At 38.2% G+C, this 17,736-nt stretch overlaps 1 protein-coding gene across 2 annotated transcripts in view; it reads left to right on the top strand.

The window, feature by feature from the left end:
* The window catches only part of GTF2F2 (general transcription factor IIF subunit 2), a 90,523-nt gene that overhangs the window by 64,717 nt on the left and 8,070 nt on the right, over positions 1-17,736 (top strand). For both annotated transcript variants that reach the window (XM_059836313.1, XM_059836303.1), the window contains one exon: positions 10,501-10,600. In XM_059836313.1, the coding sequence (XP_059692296.1) occupies positions 10,501-10,600 (100 nt within the window). The remainder of the gene's footprint in view (positions 1-10,500; positions 10,601-17,736) is intronic.

Here is a 17,736-nt window from a genome sequence, read left to right as displayed (position 1 = left end):
CTTTTTAACTTAATGCTGATTTTGTTTGGATTAAGAGTGTTTTCAGAGTTCAGTTAACAACAATTTGGTTTTCTTTGCTTGCAGGAAAGAGTGAAGGGTAGGTTAATTCAGCAGTTCAGTGTGAGCTAATTCAGCAGTTCAGTGCAAGCATATGGTTAAACTATTTCACAGTGGCTGAACTGTGCAAGATCACCTTTTAAGCTATCGACAGCAGTATATAGTCATCGGCACATTAACACATAGGCATGCGCAGTGCTTTCACCCAGCAGTTTCGTTTCAGTGCCCTTTGCAGCAGTCCCTCGCTGGTTGTTTCCAAGTTTATTTTAACAGAAGGGAGGTGAATGTCCTCAAAAAGGCGTTCCGCTATCTGGCATTTTAGGTCTGCAGGCTAAGGAAGGAAGAGGCAGAGAAAAACCTCAAGAATTTGAGCCAGCTAGGTTTTCTAGGGAAGCAATCCAAATGTTTTCCAGATTGCCACAAACTGTTAAATTGTTTACAGTAAATTTTAACTGGAAGAACCCCAATGGAGCCAGATGCCGTGGCTGTTTGCAGAGCTATTGGGGGAGTGGTGAGGTATCTGGGAAGTGGAGATTTAGAGATGGTAGTGCGTAGTCGGAGGCAGAGTGCTGGCAGCTGTAACTCCCTAAAGACCTTTTGCAGGAGAAGGGGACGAGAGGTTCAGACTGAGAAGAGTTAGCTGAGATGCTGTAGGGTTTTTTTTCATTTGAGGACTTGTAGCCAACAGTTTGCCTTTTTCTTTCTAGCTTTTCTTTAGCTACCTGAGTGGTTTCTTCAAAAGAATTGCATAGTGAATTGACTGAGCTTGTAAATCATCCACCTTTTTACCAGTAATTCAAGATGTAGGTCTTTCAGGGTATGGTAAAGATGTGGCTTTTCTGTCTAAGAGACTCCTTCCTAAAATTCTGCTTTCTTGCTCCCATTAGCAAAATGTTACACCATTTCTGGATCTGCAGACACTGACAAGAAGTGTTTGGCTTCATGTTGCCTGGGCTTACAAGTCCCCATTATTTATACCATTGGTTTCAAAGCAGCAACAAGCACTGCAAATTAGTTTTGGCAGGAAAATGAAGATTATGTGATTTTGAGACAAGTCTATTTATTTTACTTTTAGAAATACTAGTTGAGAATTTAAAATTCCTCTTCTAAAATCTAAATCAAAATAGCGTCTAACAAATAAATCCATTTGTTGTGGAGAAATTTGAGGACTGAGGAAAATGGGAGCAGGAAAGGAAACTGCATCTTTGAAAATGGAAGTGGAAGAGGAGACTTTATCTTTAAAAACATGATAAAAAGGCATAGACATAAGATGATTCTTCATAATTTTTGGGTTTTTGAATCATGACAGGATGTTTTTCTGTAAATGATGTAGTGTAGCAAAATTGAAATGGTGAGCTTGAGGTATCACCGGATATTCTTCAGTCAGTAGTACACAGGAGAAAAATTTAGATTATCATTTCATGATGATAATGGTCATTTCTGTCTTTAAAATATATAAATATCTGAACGTAACTTCATTTTTAAAGATCTGGTTTGTCTTGGTTTTTACATTAGGATGTCAGATCTTTTCTTCCCTTTTATCTCCTCAGGCATCCAAGTATAATATTGGCACTAATTGGTTTATGATATCAAAGAAAACATTCAGGATGAACTTTTTCTTAAACAGGAAACAATTTATAGCTGCAAGTTCCTGAGTACAGGCGCACACACGTTCAAACACCTTGTTTATTCCTATTAGTGGGCGAGTGGGCAACCCATGGTAGTCAGGATGGACCTAAAATATAGAACCTGATGGTCCCCAAAGTTTGGATAAGAATAGGACTCCAAATTGCATAATTTTCAGGAAGATGTACATTGCATAACAGAGTGCTGAGCTGGGAACAGGGCTTGACTTTAAACACGTCTTTTCCCAGGTTGCTGTTCAAAAATCTCAGGGGCACAGACGTCATTTGTCACCTAGATCAAAACTCAAGGTGCTTGACACGTGCAGGGTTTAACCCTTTTACCCATGCTGTTGTTTTCAGCAGTCTGCATTTTGTCAGTGGTGTTTCAAATACTTTATTTCTCGGTTGGCTGGTTGGTTTTGTTTCTTGACAGTTTAGGATAAATTTCCCTTTTAGTAAGAGGCAAGAGATTTCCAAACATCTGGCTTCAAAGCAAGAAAAAGTCTTGAGCCAGCAACAGGGAAGATAAAACTATTCCTTACACTTTTGCCTTAAAAATAGTAAGTACACTTCTTAATATGTTTTTGCATGTATCTAAGCTCACTTGTACATTTTCAAGAAGTCTGACCCCTTCCCAAAACCATGCAGCCTTTATTTTCTTTTCCAACTTAACCTTCTAAACCATCTAGTAGCATAAAAGAGGAGGAAGTGATGTTGTATAGTTGTTTCCTAAAGGATCTTTTTTGATAGGAACAACTAAAGTATTTGTGCATGCATAGTTAAAATTGTATGTCATCATTTTGGAAGGAATACATCTGGCTTTAATTCAGAAGGATAATCTTCACGTTAAAATTACACGTCTGGGCTTTTTCTACCCTGCTTAGATTACTAGTGACTCAGTTTTCCTAGATCTCCAGTCTTTGCCTTCTGTAGTATTAGTAATGGGCTTGTGAGATTCCCAGTGCTTCCCCCGAAGCAAAGAACTGCTTTTGATGGTTATTAATTCCTACCGATATTTAAGACACGGACATCTTGTGTGTTGTATGGACTGCTGTACAGACGATGTCAAATGGTTAGCTCAGAGGTAGAGAGAGGTCTGTAGATCTTCGCATGTATGTCTTAGCTGAACAAACCCAAAGGAAAACTAAGACTTTTTAACCTACTTTTTCCCCTTCCTTGCTGTTTTTCTGGAGTATATCCACCAGACTCCTCTTCCTATCCAGCCATTCCTGTTGTGTCTTTCTTCTCTTTCCAGCCTCTTTGTCGCCTCCCTCTCTTTTTCCACGCAGGACCGATGTGTGTCATGTACATCTGCATGGCTCTTCAGAGCGGTCTCCAAAATGTCACTTGCGCTCCTGTTTCTTCTGGCGTGCTGCCTGATCTCTTCTGCTTGGCATACATTGTCACTCTGCCAGTCTTATGCCTCGTCTCCTGCCTGTGCTCAAGGTAGCTCATGTCCACCGGCCAACACAAAGGGACATCCAGATTTTACTTCACCCTGGTTTTAGAATAAGCCACTGGAATAAGCCACAATTATAAGCACGCTGGTATAAAAATGTACTGTGTCCTGCAGTGTTACCCACTTAGAAACTAAGATGAGGTGCCCCATGTAAAGATACAGCAAGTAATGGAGCGTGCACAGATGCACTTGCATCCTGGCTTAGTCCTCAGAGAAGAGTCTAGCTTTGCTTTTGTTTGTTCTTGAACTTGATCTTCTCATTTGTGTTGGGCTGAAAACTGGGCAGAACAGAGACGTTCCTGGTGTGTATGTTAATAAGAAAATGTTGAAAGTATGGTAGGAACCAATAACGGAGGGTTTGTTTCCCATTTGGGCACTAATTGATTGAATATGATGACTGTAGGATGGAAAGGACTGCAGAACCCTGACATTCGCAACAACTGCAGAGCTGCAGACTTCTCTGCTCTTCCAGAGTACATGAATTGTAATAAGAAAATGTTCATTTCTCTGCAATAAGTGGTAGGATGAGAGGAAACAGCCTCAAGCTGCACCAGGGGAGGATTAGATTGGATATTAGGAAAAACTTCTTCACCGAAAGGGTTATCAAGCATTGGAACAGGCTGCCCAGGGAGGTGGTTGAGTCACCATCCCTGGAGGTATTTAGAAGACCTGTAGACGTGGTGCTTAGGGACATGGTTTATTGGTGGACTTGGCAGTGTTAGGTTTATGGTTGGACTCGATGATCTTAAAGGTCTTCTCCAACCTAAATGATTCTATGAGTCTATGATTGACCATGCAAGGCCTTTCCATTGATTCACAGCATGACAGCAGTGGAAGGGCCTTTTCACCTGGCAAGAGGGCAATGCTTCATGGTAATTGCATTAGGGCATCATTTAAAATGTTTGAAGTTGGGCATCAAATAATAGGGAAGGTTATTAATTTATATCACCCCGAGAATGCTAAAGTCTGTCTTACTTTATCTTTGCATTATTTATTTTCACAACCTTGACCCAAAAGGTTTCTAATCATTTGCAATACTAAACTCAGAGAGGAAAAATGACAGCTTAGTGGTTTTAGTCAATTATTCCTATTTTATCAAACCAGAAAATAAAATGCATACAAAATTGTTACTTATTGTTCAATTACCATTCATATAATCTCGTGTTCTGTACTGGAGAAAGGTATGTAGAATTAGAGTCTTCAGTTATGACTGTGGTGCCTGTCTCAATATTAGACATGAAATTATCTTATGTTCGTATGATTCATTGCTCAGCTTTCAACATATATAGTTGCAGGTGTCAACTTCAGAAAAATCTAATAGTTTTCCTGAACATAAAATAATTACAGCACTTTTCTTGAAATGCCAGGATTTCAAGACTTAAAATTAGTTATAAATCATATTCTGTATTAATAATTTGGAACAATTCGTAATTTAATGCTGGCAAATGCACTTCTTAATGCCATTCCCATTCAGCTTATCCTCTTCTCTGTCTGCCTGTCCAGTCTTTATAAATGGGTGTGTGTGCTGGAATAACACTCGACATCTGAAGAACAGTAGATTCATCCATGTAATGGGCTGCAGTCATCCGCCTCCATTTAATGTGAGACAGTAGGACTTTTCCTCTTACAACGGAACACAACATGCTGAATTTGCATGTTGCTAGTTCTTATCTTTCAGAATATGTGACAGATTGTTTTGTGCAGCAACATGTTGTCATCATTATTATTGGATAATGTGTATTTTTACTGATGAAGTAATTCTGGTAAGTTCCTATGTTGTTTGTGGTTGGGCACTGCCATGGGGTTGTTTTAGCAGGATGTGCCCCACAGGGTGCTCTGTTCCTTTAGTTCTCACAGAATTACAAAAACTTTTAAGTTTCAGCATCTTGGAGTTTTCATCTCTTGTCTGTCCATCATCTGCTCACGTCTTATAATACTAATATTCTTGCTTGGAAGAAAAGTCAGAAAAGATGCTGCCTGAACCTCAGCAAGGTGCAGTCGTCCAAATGAAAACAAGAGAAGTAGGTGTGACGCTGTAGTGTTACATTTATTTTATTGGCTTGTTTTGGATGAGATTTTGCAGGATGTAACTACCTCTACCATGTTTGGGATGCTTAGCAAAATAGGGAAGCAAAGAAAAAACTTTGTTGCCCGTATCAGGTGTCTTGAAACTTCATGTAATGCAGCTGCCTGTGTCTGGTTCAAGTACAGAATTACTGAGTAAGGAACTAAGAGAGCATTAGTCCTTGGCTTTCCCTCCTGTGGTACCGGGCTGGGGACTCCTGCGAGGAGTCAATAAAAAAAAAGCTGCAAAACCATGGAGAGCTGGAGAGTTTGTGTTTCTTCCCCTCCAAAGCTTTGGGCAGTGGGCCTGATCTTTTCCAGTGCATCTCTGTGGGGTGATATTGCAGAGAGAGAACCAAACCAACTTTTCCTTTTTTGCAACAGTAAGGTTGACTCCTTACTTACTAGTGCCCTGTGTAAATACAGCCAAGCACAAAAAGGTGTTGAAGCTTTTCAGTCCTGCCTGTACAATAATTTCTTTAGAAATGTCAAGAATTCAAGCCCTAGCAGCATTTCTGGTTAATACCTGCTTATAATCTTTGAAGCATTTGTTTTGTGGCAGAAGATTAATCACAGGAAATAATCTATTCTAAAGGTCTTTGGTTTATTTTTTACTGCTGGAAGATACATGTATTTAAAAGCCAATGAGCATCTCCTCCTAGGAATATACATATTGCCTTCATCTGTCTCCCTTTATGAGTCTGCTGCATGTTGACAAGTCCTGTAGAATTATTTCCAGCCTGTTCGAATGGTTTTTCCCCTTAATCAACTGTAGGCACAATGACAAATCAGAGTTGCAGTATAAAATGTATTTTGCTGGGGAATGACCGTGGTGAATTCAATGCTGTGCTGGTTACTTGCTGTATTTCAAGGCAGAAGAGCTATATTTGATACTGGGGGTGGAAGAGAAAACCACAGTGGTGCAGGCTGGAGGCTGCTCTGTCGCTAATTTATTGGCAGATTTTGGGGGGAAAAAATCTGCATTCTCCTTTTATTTTTTGGGCCTGATATTAGCATGAATTATGGCGCTAGCTATTTCAACAAGAGTCGAGCGGAAAATTTAACTCCTTGGAGAGTTGTGTGTGGTTCTGAGCCATAACTAAAGCTATTAACTGCCACACTCCTGTAAATCGTAAGAAAGAGTAATAGGTAAAAAGCCACTGTTCCTTTAAATCAGTGTCACCAGTGACTCAGAATATCTATTGATTTTATTTTTTTTTTTATTCCTACCAACAGTTTCAGTTAATATTCAGCAGAACCAGTCTGAGAAAACCCTGTATAAAATGCTTCATAATATTTTGGTTTAATACTGCTTTTTAAATTCTGTTTAAGAAATGGGCATTTAAAAGTAATTATATCTGTGACATGTTAAAACATTGGACTAAAAGGCTAATATAATGCCAGATTGATAGGTTTTGTTATAAATTTTTGAGTGTATAATTACTAGAATATATAAATATATATTTCATCAACTTTTTTCAAACAACAGCTATACAAATTTAAAAAGTCAATTATATTCACCCAGGCATAATACTTTCTGAATATGAGAGAATTATGGCATGGTTTTGGGAAAAAAAAAAAAAACCCCACACCGTATTTTCCCTGCAGATAGTGTCTGTACCAACAAATCATCTGGACAAAATGATTACAGGCTATTTGTCTTTACCCTTTGTAATGCACTAAGCAAATTAGCAAATTTCAGTGCTTCATCCACACATAAACCATTTGCTAATTTGGGGTATATACCACATTTGTCATGCCCTTTACCTGTATTTGTGCATTTTGGGGAGGCTAACTCCAGATGTGCAGCAGCTGTTGTTCCACATAGGATCATGTGACTATATTACACATGGAAACCCAGCAGAAGGAAGGTAACATGAGGCTCTGTCATTCTCCAGGAGATCTTGAGAGCTGCAGAAAAAGAAATGAGAAGGGCAGCCATCAGGGAGAATAGCAAGATGCATGTGTAGAATAAATGCATATTAATAAAAAGGTTTGCCCTCTGAGTCACTGTACCTTCCCATTTAGATTTCCATATTGGCATGTGGCAATTGCTGTAATTGCTTGCATTAAAAAGTAATGCCAGGGTTGTAATGTATTTTTAGTTCTCACTACAGCAGTTTATCAACTAGGAATGGGAAAAAAAGTTAGCAGTGTACTGTTAGCCAGTTTTCTAAAGACCATCTGAGATCTGTGAGTCGTAATTTGGAAACCTTTGGCAAGAAACCTTAAACTGCAACAGGGATATCTCTGAAATTTCCTTCAGAGATGCGTACATTTATAGCTGATACGTTTGTTGGTTGGTACATGTAGATCTTTCTGAAATCTTCTGTCATTTCGCAAACCAACTTAGATTTTCCATTTTCACTTGGTAGGCTTCCATTGCATTTCCTAAGCAAAGAAAAACTTCTTGCCTGCTTTCAAGATTGTGTGCTGGGGAACTTCCCATGTTAAACGTAACTTCACTCCCATCAACCTCTGGAGGCCTCCGAGAAGTACATTAGCTCTCCTACACATTTGGTTTTCTACCGGTTTGGATATTAGCAAGTTAAAATAAAAAAACTGAAATGCATATCCTGCACGGCAAGTGAAAAATGTTAAGAAATAAATTGCTGGTGTTCTTTTATGCAAAGAAGGATTGATTTATGGAAGCTGCACTGAAACGGGTGGTGAAATTTCCTGTATTGTAATTGTAAAATGCCAGAACAGGAAGAGACCTTCAACACTGAGTTGTGTCCAAAGTTCATGACATGCTCTAGGCTAAAGAGCTATCAATTGTTTGCACTCTTAAATATCTGATTTATTAAGAAGCTGGAGGAGGGTTGACATCACCCTTCTAAAGCTTTTCCTTCTGAGGACAGTCGGAGGTGTTCAGTCCATATTTTCAGTGTTCTGGCATTTCATCATTGAAGGGCTAATGTTCTTTGGCTGTTTTCCTGAAGAAATGGAGGCTGTTGTAAATTTACATTGTTGAGAGTAATGAATATAAAGCCTGGTGCAAGGAGGATTTAATCATGGAGAAATGCTACCATTCTAAGCCTAGCACTCCCTGAGAACAGCAGACCATCTGAGGTATTTCAATAGTATTATGAACTTTGTTTATAGCTTACCTGTGCTGCAGCTGTAATGAGAAGGACTCTGGAACAGCATCTCAAAACAAATATCTAAATCTGGTCCATGTGAAGAAGAGGGTGGTGCAATGGCCTGAAGGGGAAAGGAGAGACAAGAATTCCCAGTTCAACTCCAGGAGGCCCTGTCTCATGTCATGGACAGGACCAATATCAGTAAACAGATTTAGAGCCAGAAATGTATCTCTGCATTCTTTACGGAAAGGAAAAGTGTGAGAGGGAATAAGTGAGGTGAAAAACAGCTACAGTGGGGGAGAGGGAGGACTGGAAAACTCCCCAGGTCAAAAGAATAGGAAAAATGGCTAAGAACTGCAAGAAAATATTAAAAAAAAATAAAGCCAAACTATATAACCAGGCTTTTGTTTTTAAAAATTAAAAAAAAAAAGTCATCGAGACCAAAAAGAAAAAATCAAGCAATGAAGAAGTTGAGAAAAAGACAGATTTGGAGAAAAGATATTGATTTAGCTTTAGCCTGTGCCTCTTTGTGAAACTTGAGTTTAGAAGACCTTTGGGAACCAGATCAATAAAATCTTTAAAATCATTTAATTAGAGTGAAGGACAAAAGATAAACTTTTGTGATGAAAACTTCTACCTTTATTTGCCAGAACAGGAATAAAAAGTGTTCACTGCTCGTTTACCTTCTGATTGATTTTCCTTCAAGCTAAGAAAAAAACCTGCTACGTTTGGACAGAAGGCGGCATTGATGTACCTTCTTCTGATTTAGAAATGTAGAATACAAGGCAATGGTTGCTTAAGGGTAATTAAAACTGTAGAACAAATGACAAGTCTACAAAGATTCAAGAGGAAGCAAGTTTATATCTGTGTATGAGACTAAACTGCTGGCAATTACTGTCCAGCAATACTAGCTATGAAGGATGATTGGCTTTATTTCCAGTTGCTGCAACTAGAGGATTTATTTCTTAATGTAATGCTTACCTCAAATGTAATTTATTTAGGTTGTTCAGATGTCAAATCAGAAGCGTGCTGAATTTAAATTTACTTTTGGTGTGTACATTATATTTTTACGAAAAGAAATCAGTGATCTCAAACACTTACAGTGTTTTTTAAAGTACTGTCTGTTTTACTGCTTTTGTGTTTTACATTAGTAAACATGTAGTTATTATTTGCATTAATGTCACCATATTAATTTTTCTTTGGAAAGAAGCAAACATCACTGTACGTTTATTGGGCTACAAGTCTTACATTGTGTTTAGTGAAAATTGACTCTTGTAGCTGTAAGATACACCTTTGGAAACAAAATAACATCACTGATGATAACTTAGTTTTACCTCAATATTAAATGTATGTGCCACTAAGCTCTTTTCTCTGAAGGGACGTTGTCCTGCACCTTCCTAAAGCTTGGTTTCGTGCATCATTTCAAGTAGTAATTCTTGAGTGCTAAACCTGCAGTAAATGGAGCACTCCTTCTACACCATCATACGTAAGCTTTAAATTACACAGAGATGGGCTTGACAAAATGTGTTCAACCTCTGACCTTCTCAGAGTCTTTCCCGAAGAGAACTAAATGTCGCCTTTCGTTACCTGTATGATTGAGACTTGACTGTACATTGGTTTGAACCCAGCTGGATTTCTCTGTCTTCATGTTTTTAAAAGTGCTTGTAAAACAGTTATTTGTGCTTTGTTACTCTACTGTAATGCCAAAAGAAAGGTCACAGAAATTTATATTTTTACATTAAAATACATCAGAGAAGTCATGGAGTCTGATCTTCGCTGTGCTCTGGGAGTCAACAGAGGTGGACTGAAAGCTTTTTCAGCCCTCAGCTGAGTAAGCTGGGAGATTCTGGGTTCATTTGGGTTGGGTTTCATCTTTTTTTAAGAGCACAGGTTTTTCTTCCACCCGAGTGTCAGGCTTTTGGAATAAAATTTGTGTTCAGACATGGTTTTTAGTATCTTCCTTTCACAGTTGCTTGTTTTTTAGTATTTCAGTGTCTTCTGTAGCATATAGTGTTGTAATAATCCACAGTGTCCTCAAGCAAAAATAGAGTAGGAGAAACTTAATTGAGAAGAGTGCATCTGTTTTCCCTTATGATTTGTTTGCAGCTGACCTTTGATTAGGGCTGGTTCATACTTTCTGATTTTTAGAATTCATTTTGACTGTGTGCTTGTCTGAACTTTTTATTAATTCTTTTCTTCTTTTCTTTTGCAGATTACAGATAGAAGAATCTTCTAAACCTGTAAGGCTATCACAGCAGCTGGACAAAGCCGTAACCACGAACTATAAACCAGTGGCTAATCATCAATATAATGTAAGTAGCTTTCAGTACTTTCCCTTATTCTCCTAGTCAGGAATCTGGCTCAGGACTGCAGAATCACACTGCTCATGCCCTTTCACTCACAGTGGGCCATTGTCTTTGGAAATGTTCCATGTTATCTGGTTTCTCCCTGATTTTGTCTTCTGCAGACTTCCTCTCTGTCTCAAGACCAACATCACCCTTGGGGCTAAGGTCTGCCAATTCTAAGTCTCTCATGTTACCTGATGGAGGGCAAACCACCTTCACTCAAGCCCTTTCTAGTGTCTTTATTGCATTCTTCCTCTAGTCTTTTTTTTAAAAAGTAATTTTGAAATTTAGGGATAAAAGGCAGTTTGGGTTTTGTGCTATGAGATGTGGAAGCACTCCTTTGAGCCACATAAAATATCATATGGAGGTGGGTAAAAGACTTGAAAAGAATCATTAGTTTCCAGTCCTTTGCAAGAACAAGTAGAAAAGAATAACAGCTGATAATTTTTCACAATTTCATACCTTCATAGTATGTGTTATTTGCATCATTAGCTTTGTCAATATTACACCAACACTGCTGTTCCAGATCAGTTGATGTACATACAAACGATAGTGTCCTTTTTCTTAAAGATCCTCATTGAGTAATTTGTATGTATGCATATATAATCACTGTTACTGTTGAATGTGAGAAATGTTAAGTCATACTGAAAATGAGTCACTGCGTTAGTCATTTAAACTTTTACACTTTTTATTAAGATTTTATTTACATAAAACAAATGACAATATGCTGGATGATATTTAAGCATTATTCTGAAAGGCAATCTATTTCCACAGAACCAAAAATAATCATTTCTCTCTCATGGGACTGTTTTGTAGTAGTTACTGTTCAAAGGCTGATCTATACATAGATGATCATACCAATATAACTGTTTCAGCTAAGGGAATGACATTTAACCAAAATAGTCACGCTGGTATATCCTGCTATGCAAATGCAATTTTATATGAGTCTATTGTTTTATGATGCTACTGTTATTCTCCTTCTTTAATTCTGGAATAAGCTACGGTGATGTACAGCATCTGTTTTTAGTGGGATTTGGTGCCATTTCCCTGACACTAGCATAATTACAACAGTATGACCTGAACCTGGAGACAATCTTTGAATCTTTATTCCAGTTGCAAACTGCCATTCTTGTATGATTACAAAAATTTAAGTCTTGTGTGAGATTCAGGCGGTATAACCAGGACATTACCAGGCTTCTTAAAAGTTATGATGCTCTTGTGTCCTAATTGTAATGTTTTTAGTAGTTACATAGTTGTTGTCCATGCTAATGGAAATCCATTGGCACTGTGTTTACTTTTCATGTCTGCCTTAAAGGTGTTCTGATGGGAAAAAACTAGTAGGACATACTTATACTTGAGTCACCCTTGGCCATGCCTTGACTGTAAAGGCCCAGGCACGACTGCTTTCTACAACACCTTTCTTTTCGTTAAGTCTTTTATTAAGGTTCAGGTTAGATGGCTGAAAGGATGTACAACTGGGAGAACATGTCCGTGAGCTTTTTAAACCTCTTGTTTAAATTTTTCTGGTGTTTTCAAGCAGCAGTTGCTTTCTTAAAACTTGTTGTATTGCTTGTAATCATGTGACAGCCCTGTTGGGGACTTTTCACAAGAAAGAAGAAAAAAAATGTACAAACTACTATACATTTCGATGCATTCAGCCATCTTCAGGGGAGTTTCTGAGGAAAGAATGAGCGCCTACTAAGAAAGAAAGGAGTAAAATTTCCGGAAGATATAATAGAATATTAAATGGGGCTTAAGTGTGGCTGCTCCATGTACCCCTAAATGAACCTATAACAGGAAGGAGAATGGAAAGAAATTACATGTGGATAAGAAATAGCAATAGCTTGTTTGAAAAGAAGGACAGGGAAAGTGATTATTTTTTTTCAAGAAATTATATTAAACCCATGTTTTTATTAGAAGAAATTGCAATTCCATTACAATATATGCCAGGATTATAACTTAGCTTTTCTTCTCTGGGAAAGGGACCTTCATTTTCTGTATATCTATAGATGATACATGTCTTTAAAAGGTTGCAATGTTAATGTTCTCGCAGCCGGAATCTTTCTGTGACTTCATTATTTTTTGTAACACAGCAGAAAAGTTCTCTAGTGGTCCTGGTTACCCCTTCAGAGGCTTCTTTGTGGTCTCCCCTCTTCCCACTCTCCTGTACTATAGAGGTTGGTACTCATGCTCTGGGGGATGGGAAAACCTTTAAGACTTGTTTCAAACATCTTCAGACAAAACTTTGTATTTAGTCTCACTTTTCTATCACATTTGTATTAGCTGTCTACTGAAGCAGTGTAATACATCAGCTTCAGTATTAACAATACCTTTAAGAAGGCAATTTTGGCAGCTTTTCAGCAAGTTTAGCAACATACTGGAAAGGTAAACAAAGAGAAATTGATTTCTGTATGAAGTCTTGCCCAGATAAACTCGCAACTTCTACATTCAACAGCTTGTTCTAAAATGGTCCTTCCTTGTAAGCAAATCATATTTTAATGCTTTTTAAATTTAAAACCCACACAATTTTAAATAAATCTATGTAGTTTACAACGTACATGTGTTCTGTAATATGACTCTCAAAAAGTGCTTTAAGCCTACTGTATTGCCTTTAAGCCTACTGTTTGCAAAGAAAACAGGAAGGAAAGAAAATGAAAGGCTGCATTGTAACTTGCTATGAGCAGCGTATTCACAAGACAAAAAGAAGAAAACAGCAACGGATACCATGCTTTTTTTTTACATAGCACTTCACAATGCACTCTGTGTATTTAGACAACAGTGGGAGCTGTTGCTGAAGTTGGAGGGAAATGGTGGAGTGTTGCTAATTAAAATGTGGGCATGTGGGATGCCAGCTGCAAATAACTTTTCAACAAAGGGAGGGTTTGATATTCAGTTTTTTGTGTGAGTTGGTTTTATAGATTAATGAATTAAGAATATTAGAATATTCACATTGCATTTGTATAGGGAATACAAACACTCCTCCTTGATTTACTTTAGCTCATCCAAAGAATGTAAAATAGTAGCTCCTACTGGGGAGAGTGTACCGAGGCACTAAAATAATAGAGAAAGAACAATGCTGGGCATTACAATTTACTAGCAAAAAAAAGGATTGTGCTTTGGTTAAAAAAACTACTTCATGTTATTTTCCAGGAGACTGTTATTCATATAATTAGGATTTTATACCCAGTCATGAAATAGTCCTGTCAGAGACCTAACATCAGTGAAGATAATGTTGAGAATTTCCTTATTGTTACTTTGTTCCCTTGTATAGGAAGCATCAATCTGAAAGCAAGTATTTTTTTCTCCACATGAAGAGAGTAGTAGCTAGTTGCTAGCTAAGCACATTTTTGCTATATGTCATTTGAAGAGGTACAAACAATACCATGGATTTTTTGTTGTTCTTCTCAGAGGTTGTCTTGAGAGTCCCAGTAGCTTTTCCCATTACGCCCATGTTACTTACCCCTATTGCCGTAGTTCTGCCATGTACAGAAGGAATAACCTCAGTGCTTCGCTCTTGTTCTTGCTCCTTAAAAACAAAACAAAAACCAGAAAAGGAGGAGATGGGTTTCTTCCATCACTTCAGCTTGACCCTCCACCTGAGGAGGTTGCAGTTTGTTTCTGTTTCTGTTTTTCTTCTTGTTCATTTTGGTTTTGTTCTTTAGGGAGGTAGAAAATTTCAGAAGGCTTGGGAAGAACAAGCATAATAGCTGCTGCTGGCAGAGTGATGCAGTCTGTAACTGGCTATCTTTATCCTTTACACCGTATCTTTCAAGTGGTGTTATAGACTCAGAGAAAAGTTGCTAACCTTAAAAACAAATGCATAGGTCTTTACATTGAAAAGTGACCTCAAATGTATGCAGGAACCCAGAACTCAGTCAAGCTTTGCAAACAGAAATGCCTTCATCTTTCCTACCATCTTCTGGACTTGACCTCTAAAGTATCGGAGGCTTTTCTGGCAAGAAATTAAGGCTGGATAATCCATCTCTTCCTCTTGTAAAATGTTAAAATGTGCATATATTCAAAACATTATTAAGTCCCCAGTCCTGGTTTCCCATAAGCCAGTGTCTCAAATGCAGTAGGGCTCTATTAAAAATCCAGTAGAGTGTTGTTTACCAGTATCAGCCATGACGTGATCAGCAACTGCACTGAGAAACTGGAAAATTCTGTGGATCCCTGGATCAAAAAAGGCTGAAAACTCAGGCTTAAGAAAGGCCACTGCAGTTGATTGCAGTGGCTAATTAGAAAACTCTGCTTCCAGAAGAACATAGTGTCAGTGTCTTGATTTTTTAAGAGGATCCCATGAAGTTGTAGTTCCTGCTTTCCTTCTTATGGGGAAGGAAACGTACAATATATCCTATGGGACGGTAATGCCCGTGTTTGACTATGAAATACCAAAGAGAAAAAATCGGGAGCAGTTTTGAGACAGGACCAAAAAATATTTGGTTTACCCAGCTAGATTAGATTATTTTAAATAATGTTTGGGTTGCTGTTGTTGACTTATTTTCTTCTGAAAACACAATGTAACATGGAGCAGTTTGCAACTTTGTGCATGCCAGGTAATTTCTCTACCTTGGTTTCATTCCATGTAAAACGATGATACTGCCATACTTTGTGATGATCTTAATTGTTTATTTGAAGCACTGTCAGTCTCATTACTTATGGGACAGTGCGTTTACCCTTTGACTCTCTCCAGCTTAAAATGCAAAGAAGCAGTTGTCAAATACAAATAATATTAGAAAACAGAAACCAAAATTGTTCTTGTAGATGGAAATACAACTTCCGAAATATACAGTGTAATGGGTTCTGATCATAACAGGTGCTTTTCAATGCTAGCATGAAGTATCGACTTTAGACTGTAGCCTGAGATGTGGCATATTCATGTATTTTTTAAGACCAAAGGGACAGCTATCATACTAAAGTAAATTTAAAATGCATGTCTTAAACCCCACATGTTTCACTGTCCTGCACCATTGCACGGAGTTAGAACATGACAGTGGTAGTAGATGATTGCTCTGGAGAGATGGTTTCTCTGTCAGGAAAAATAGAAATGCTCATCATATATCTTAGTAAGTTCTGACTTAAGCCAGGTGTAAATTAAAAGCATTTTTAATGCCGCAAACTGACTAGTGTCAGCTCAGATGAAGATAAGATGCAAAGAACTTTTTGGCAATCAAACAGTCAATTTAGTGTATTGTCTATCTTGCAGGTAGCAGAAGAGACAAGCACTCTCACACATCTCCTATTTCACCCTACATTTCATGCAGCAAAGGGCCAGTCTCCTCCTGCTTTCCACTCTTTGTATCATTTCTTTCAGTGCTTCATACAGAAACCCTTGCTCACCTACCAGTACATGGGTAGTGCTGTAGGACATAGTAGATTTTTAGGTGAATGAGATTTTCCATATTTCTCCAATACCTGTATGACTGTGTGAATATACCCAGTAGAGAACTGGCCAACTGCTTTGTTGGTGGAGTTACAAAGCAGAGCACACCCTAGCCATGCTGCTTGGTATTTTGGGTTTGTAGTTTTGAAGAGTGTCAACTGAGCAGGCTTGTTCATATATATTTCAACGCCATTGCAGTTCTACTTCACGTGTGTATGACTAGATGCAGTCTACTTGCATTATACTGTGTAGTGAGACTATACCAGTACAGAAACAGAAATTGAATCCACAGCAGGGCTTCCAAAGCTTACAATTAGAACCTTTTCAAGGTCAACAGAGGTTCCTAATGAATTGTCTGTTGTACTTTCAGGAGAAACAAATGTTTTGACACACTATTGTTAATAGCAAGGCAAATGTCCTAGATTTATGTTCCTACTCTAGATTCTGTGGCATAGCAGTTCTTCTGTAGATCATGAGATGTACTGTGAAGCTGTTTTACTTGATGCTACAGTTTAGTATTGTTGCAAAGCTATTACTGTTTTGAAGATTTTTTTTTTTAAATGCAGAGGCTAAAGAGTTAAATAATTACACCAGAGTGTGTTAGTGGATAAAAATCAATTGTGCGGGCTTGTGTGGAGAGGTTGTATCTTTTATAACACTAACATACAGTTGGAAAAGCAGACAAAAAAGTATTTGGTTGCCCAAGCCCATCTTAGGTTTTAAGCAGAAGCAACAGACCTCGAGCTACAGGTTGGGAACAATTGCTCTGCGTTCAATTTAATGATGTACATCTGTTTCAGGTTTTGAAAGAGAGAGTTGGCTGGCCAGAGACCTGTCAGCAGTGGCAAAGGTGGTAATAGTCTTTAGCCACTTTGGGGCAGATACCAAGAGACAGGCTATTTTCACTCAGAGAGTAGGAGGGAGTTAGCTGGCAAGGAAACATAGGAAAAAATATATTGTGCCATAAAACTAATACCTCTTCTTAAAAATAAGATTTTTAGTATCCAGTAGAACTGTGAATTTTCATTTCTAGGCTTCTTCTCTGAAGAGGTCTTCCTTTTGAGGATCAGATTTGAGACATCAGAGGCAGAACGACTCCCATACAAAATTATCCCACTGGCAGTCAGGCGTATGTCCCTTACTGATCACGTGCATCTCTTCTGCTGTACATTGTGCTGCTTTGGATTTACCCACACAGTTTGCCTGAAAGTGCTTGATGATTACATTAATTATATTACCTTCTGGGTCACCTTTGTTGGTTCCAAGGAGCTTGATGGTTTTCTGTTATCGAGTGTGGTATTGGGGGTGAATGGGGTGATGTGCTGGCAGATGTTGCAGTTGGTGCTCTGTGGTGATTGGGGTTTGTTTGGGGTATGCTGGTCTGTGCAAATCTTGCTTCTGATGATGAACCTGAGGAAATGCAACAAGTATTTTTGGAGGCGATGAAAGTTTCTGCAAAAATATATGGTCATCTTCTGCAGATTATAATAGTTAATTACTTTTTAATATGCATTCTGAAATAGGATGATGTGTGGCAACAAGGGACCTCTACTTGATTGGACTTTTTTTTGGACTACTGTAAGTTTGTGTGTGCTACTCAGGTTTCTCCTGAAGAGATACCATCTGCATACTCAAAGTGTGTCTTCGCTTGGTAGAGATTGGTTTTACCTTGATGGAGTGGTTGCCTTGAGTGCTGTTTCTGGAACAGATGAGGCAGTGT

The sequence above is a fragment of the Gavia stellata genome, chromosome 1 (genome assembly GCF_030936135.1).
Source record: "Gavia stellata isolate bGavSte3 chromosome 1, bGavSte3.hap2, whole genome shotgun sequence".
In the NCBI taxonomy this organism is placed as follows: Eukaryota; Metazoa; Chordata; class Aves; order Gaviiformes; family Gaviidae; genus Gavia; species Gavia stellata.
The sequence above is the reverse complement of the archived record's forward strand: the minus strand, read 5'-3'. Positions and strand labels throughout refer to the sequence as shown.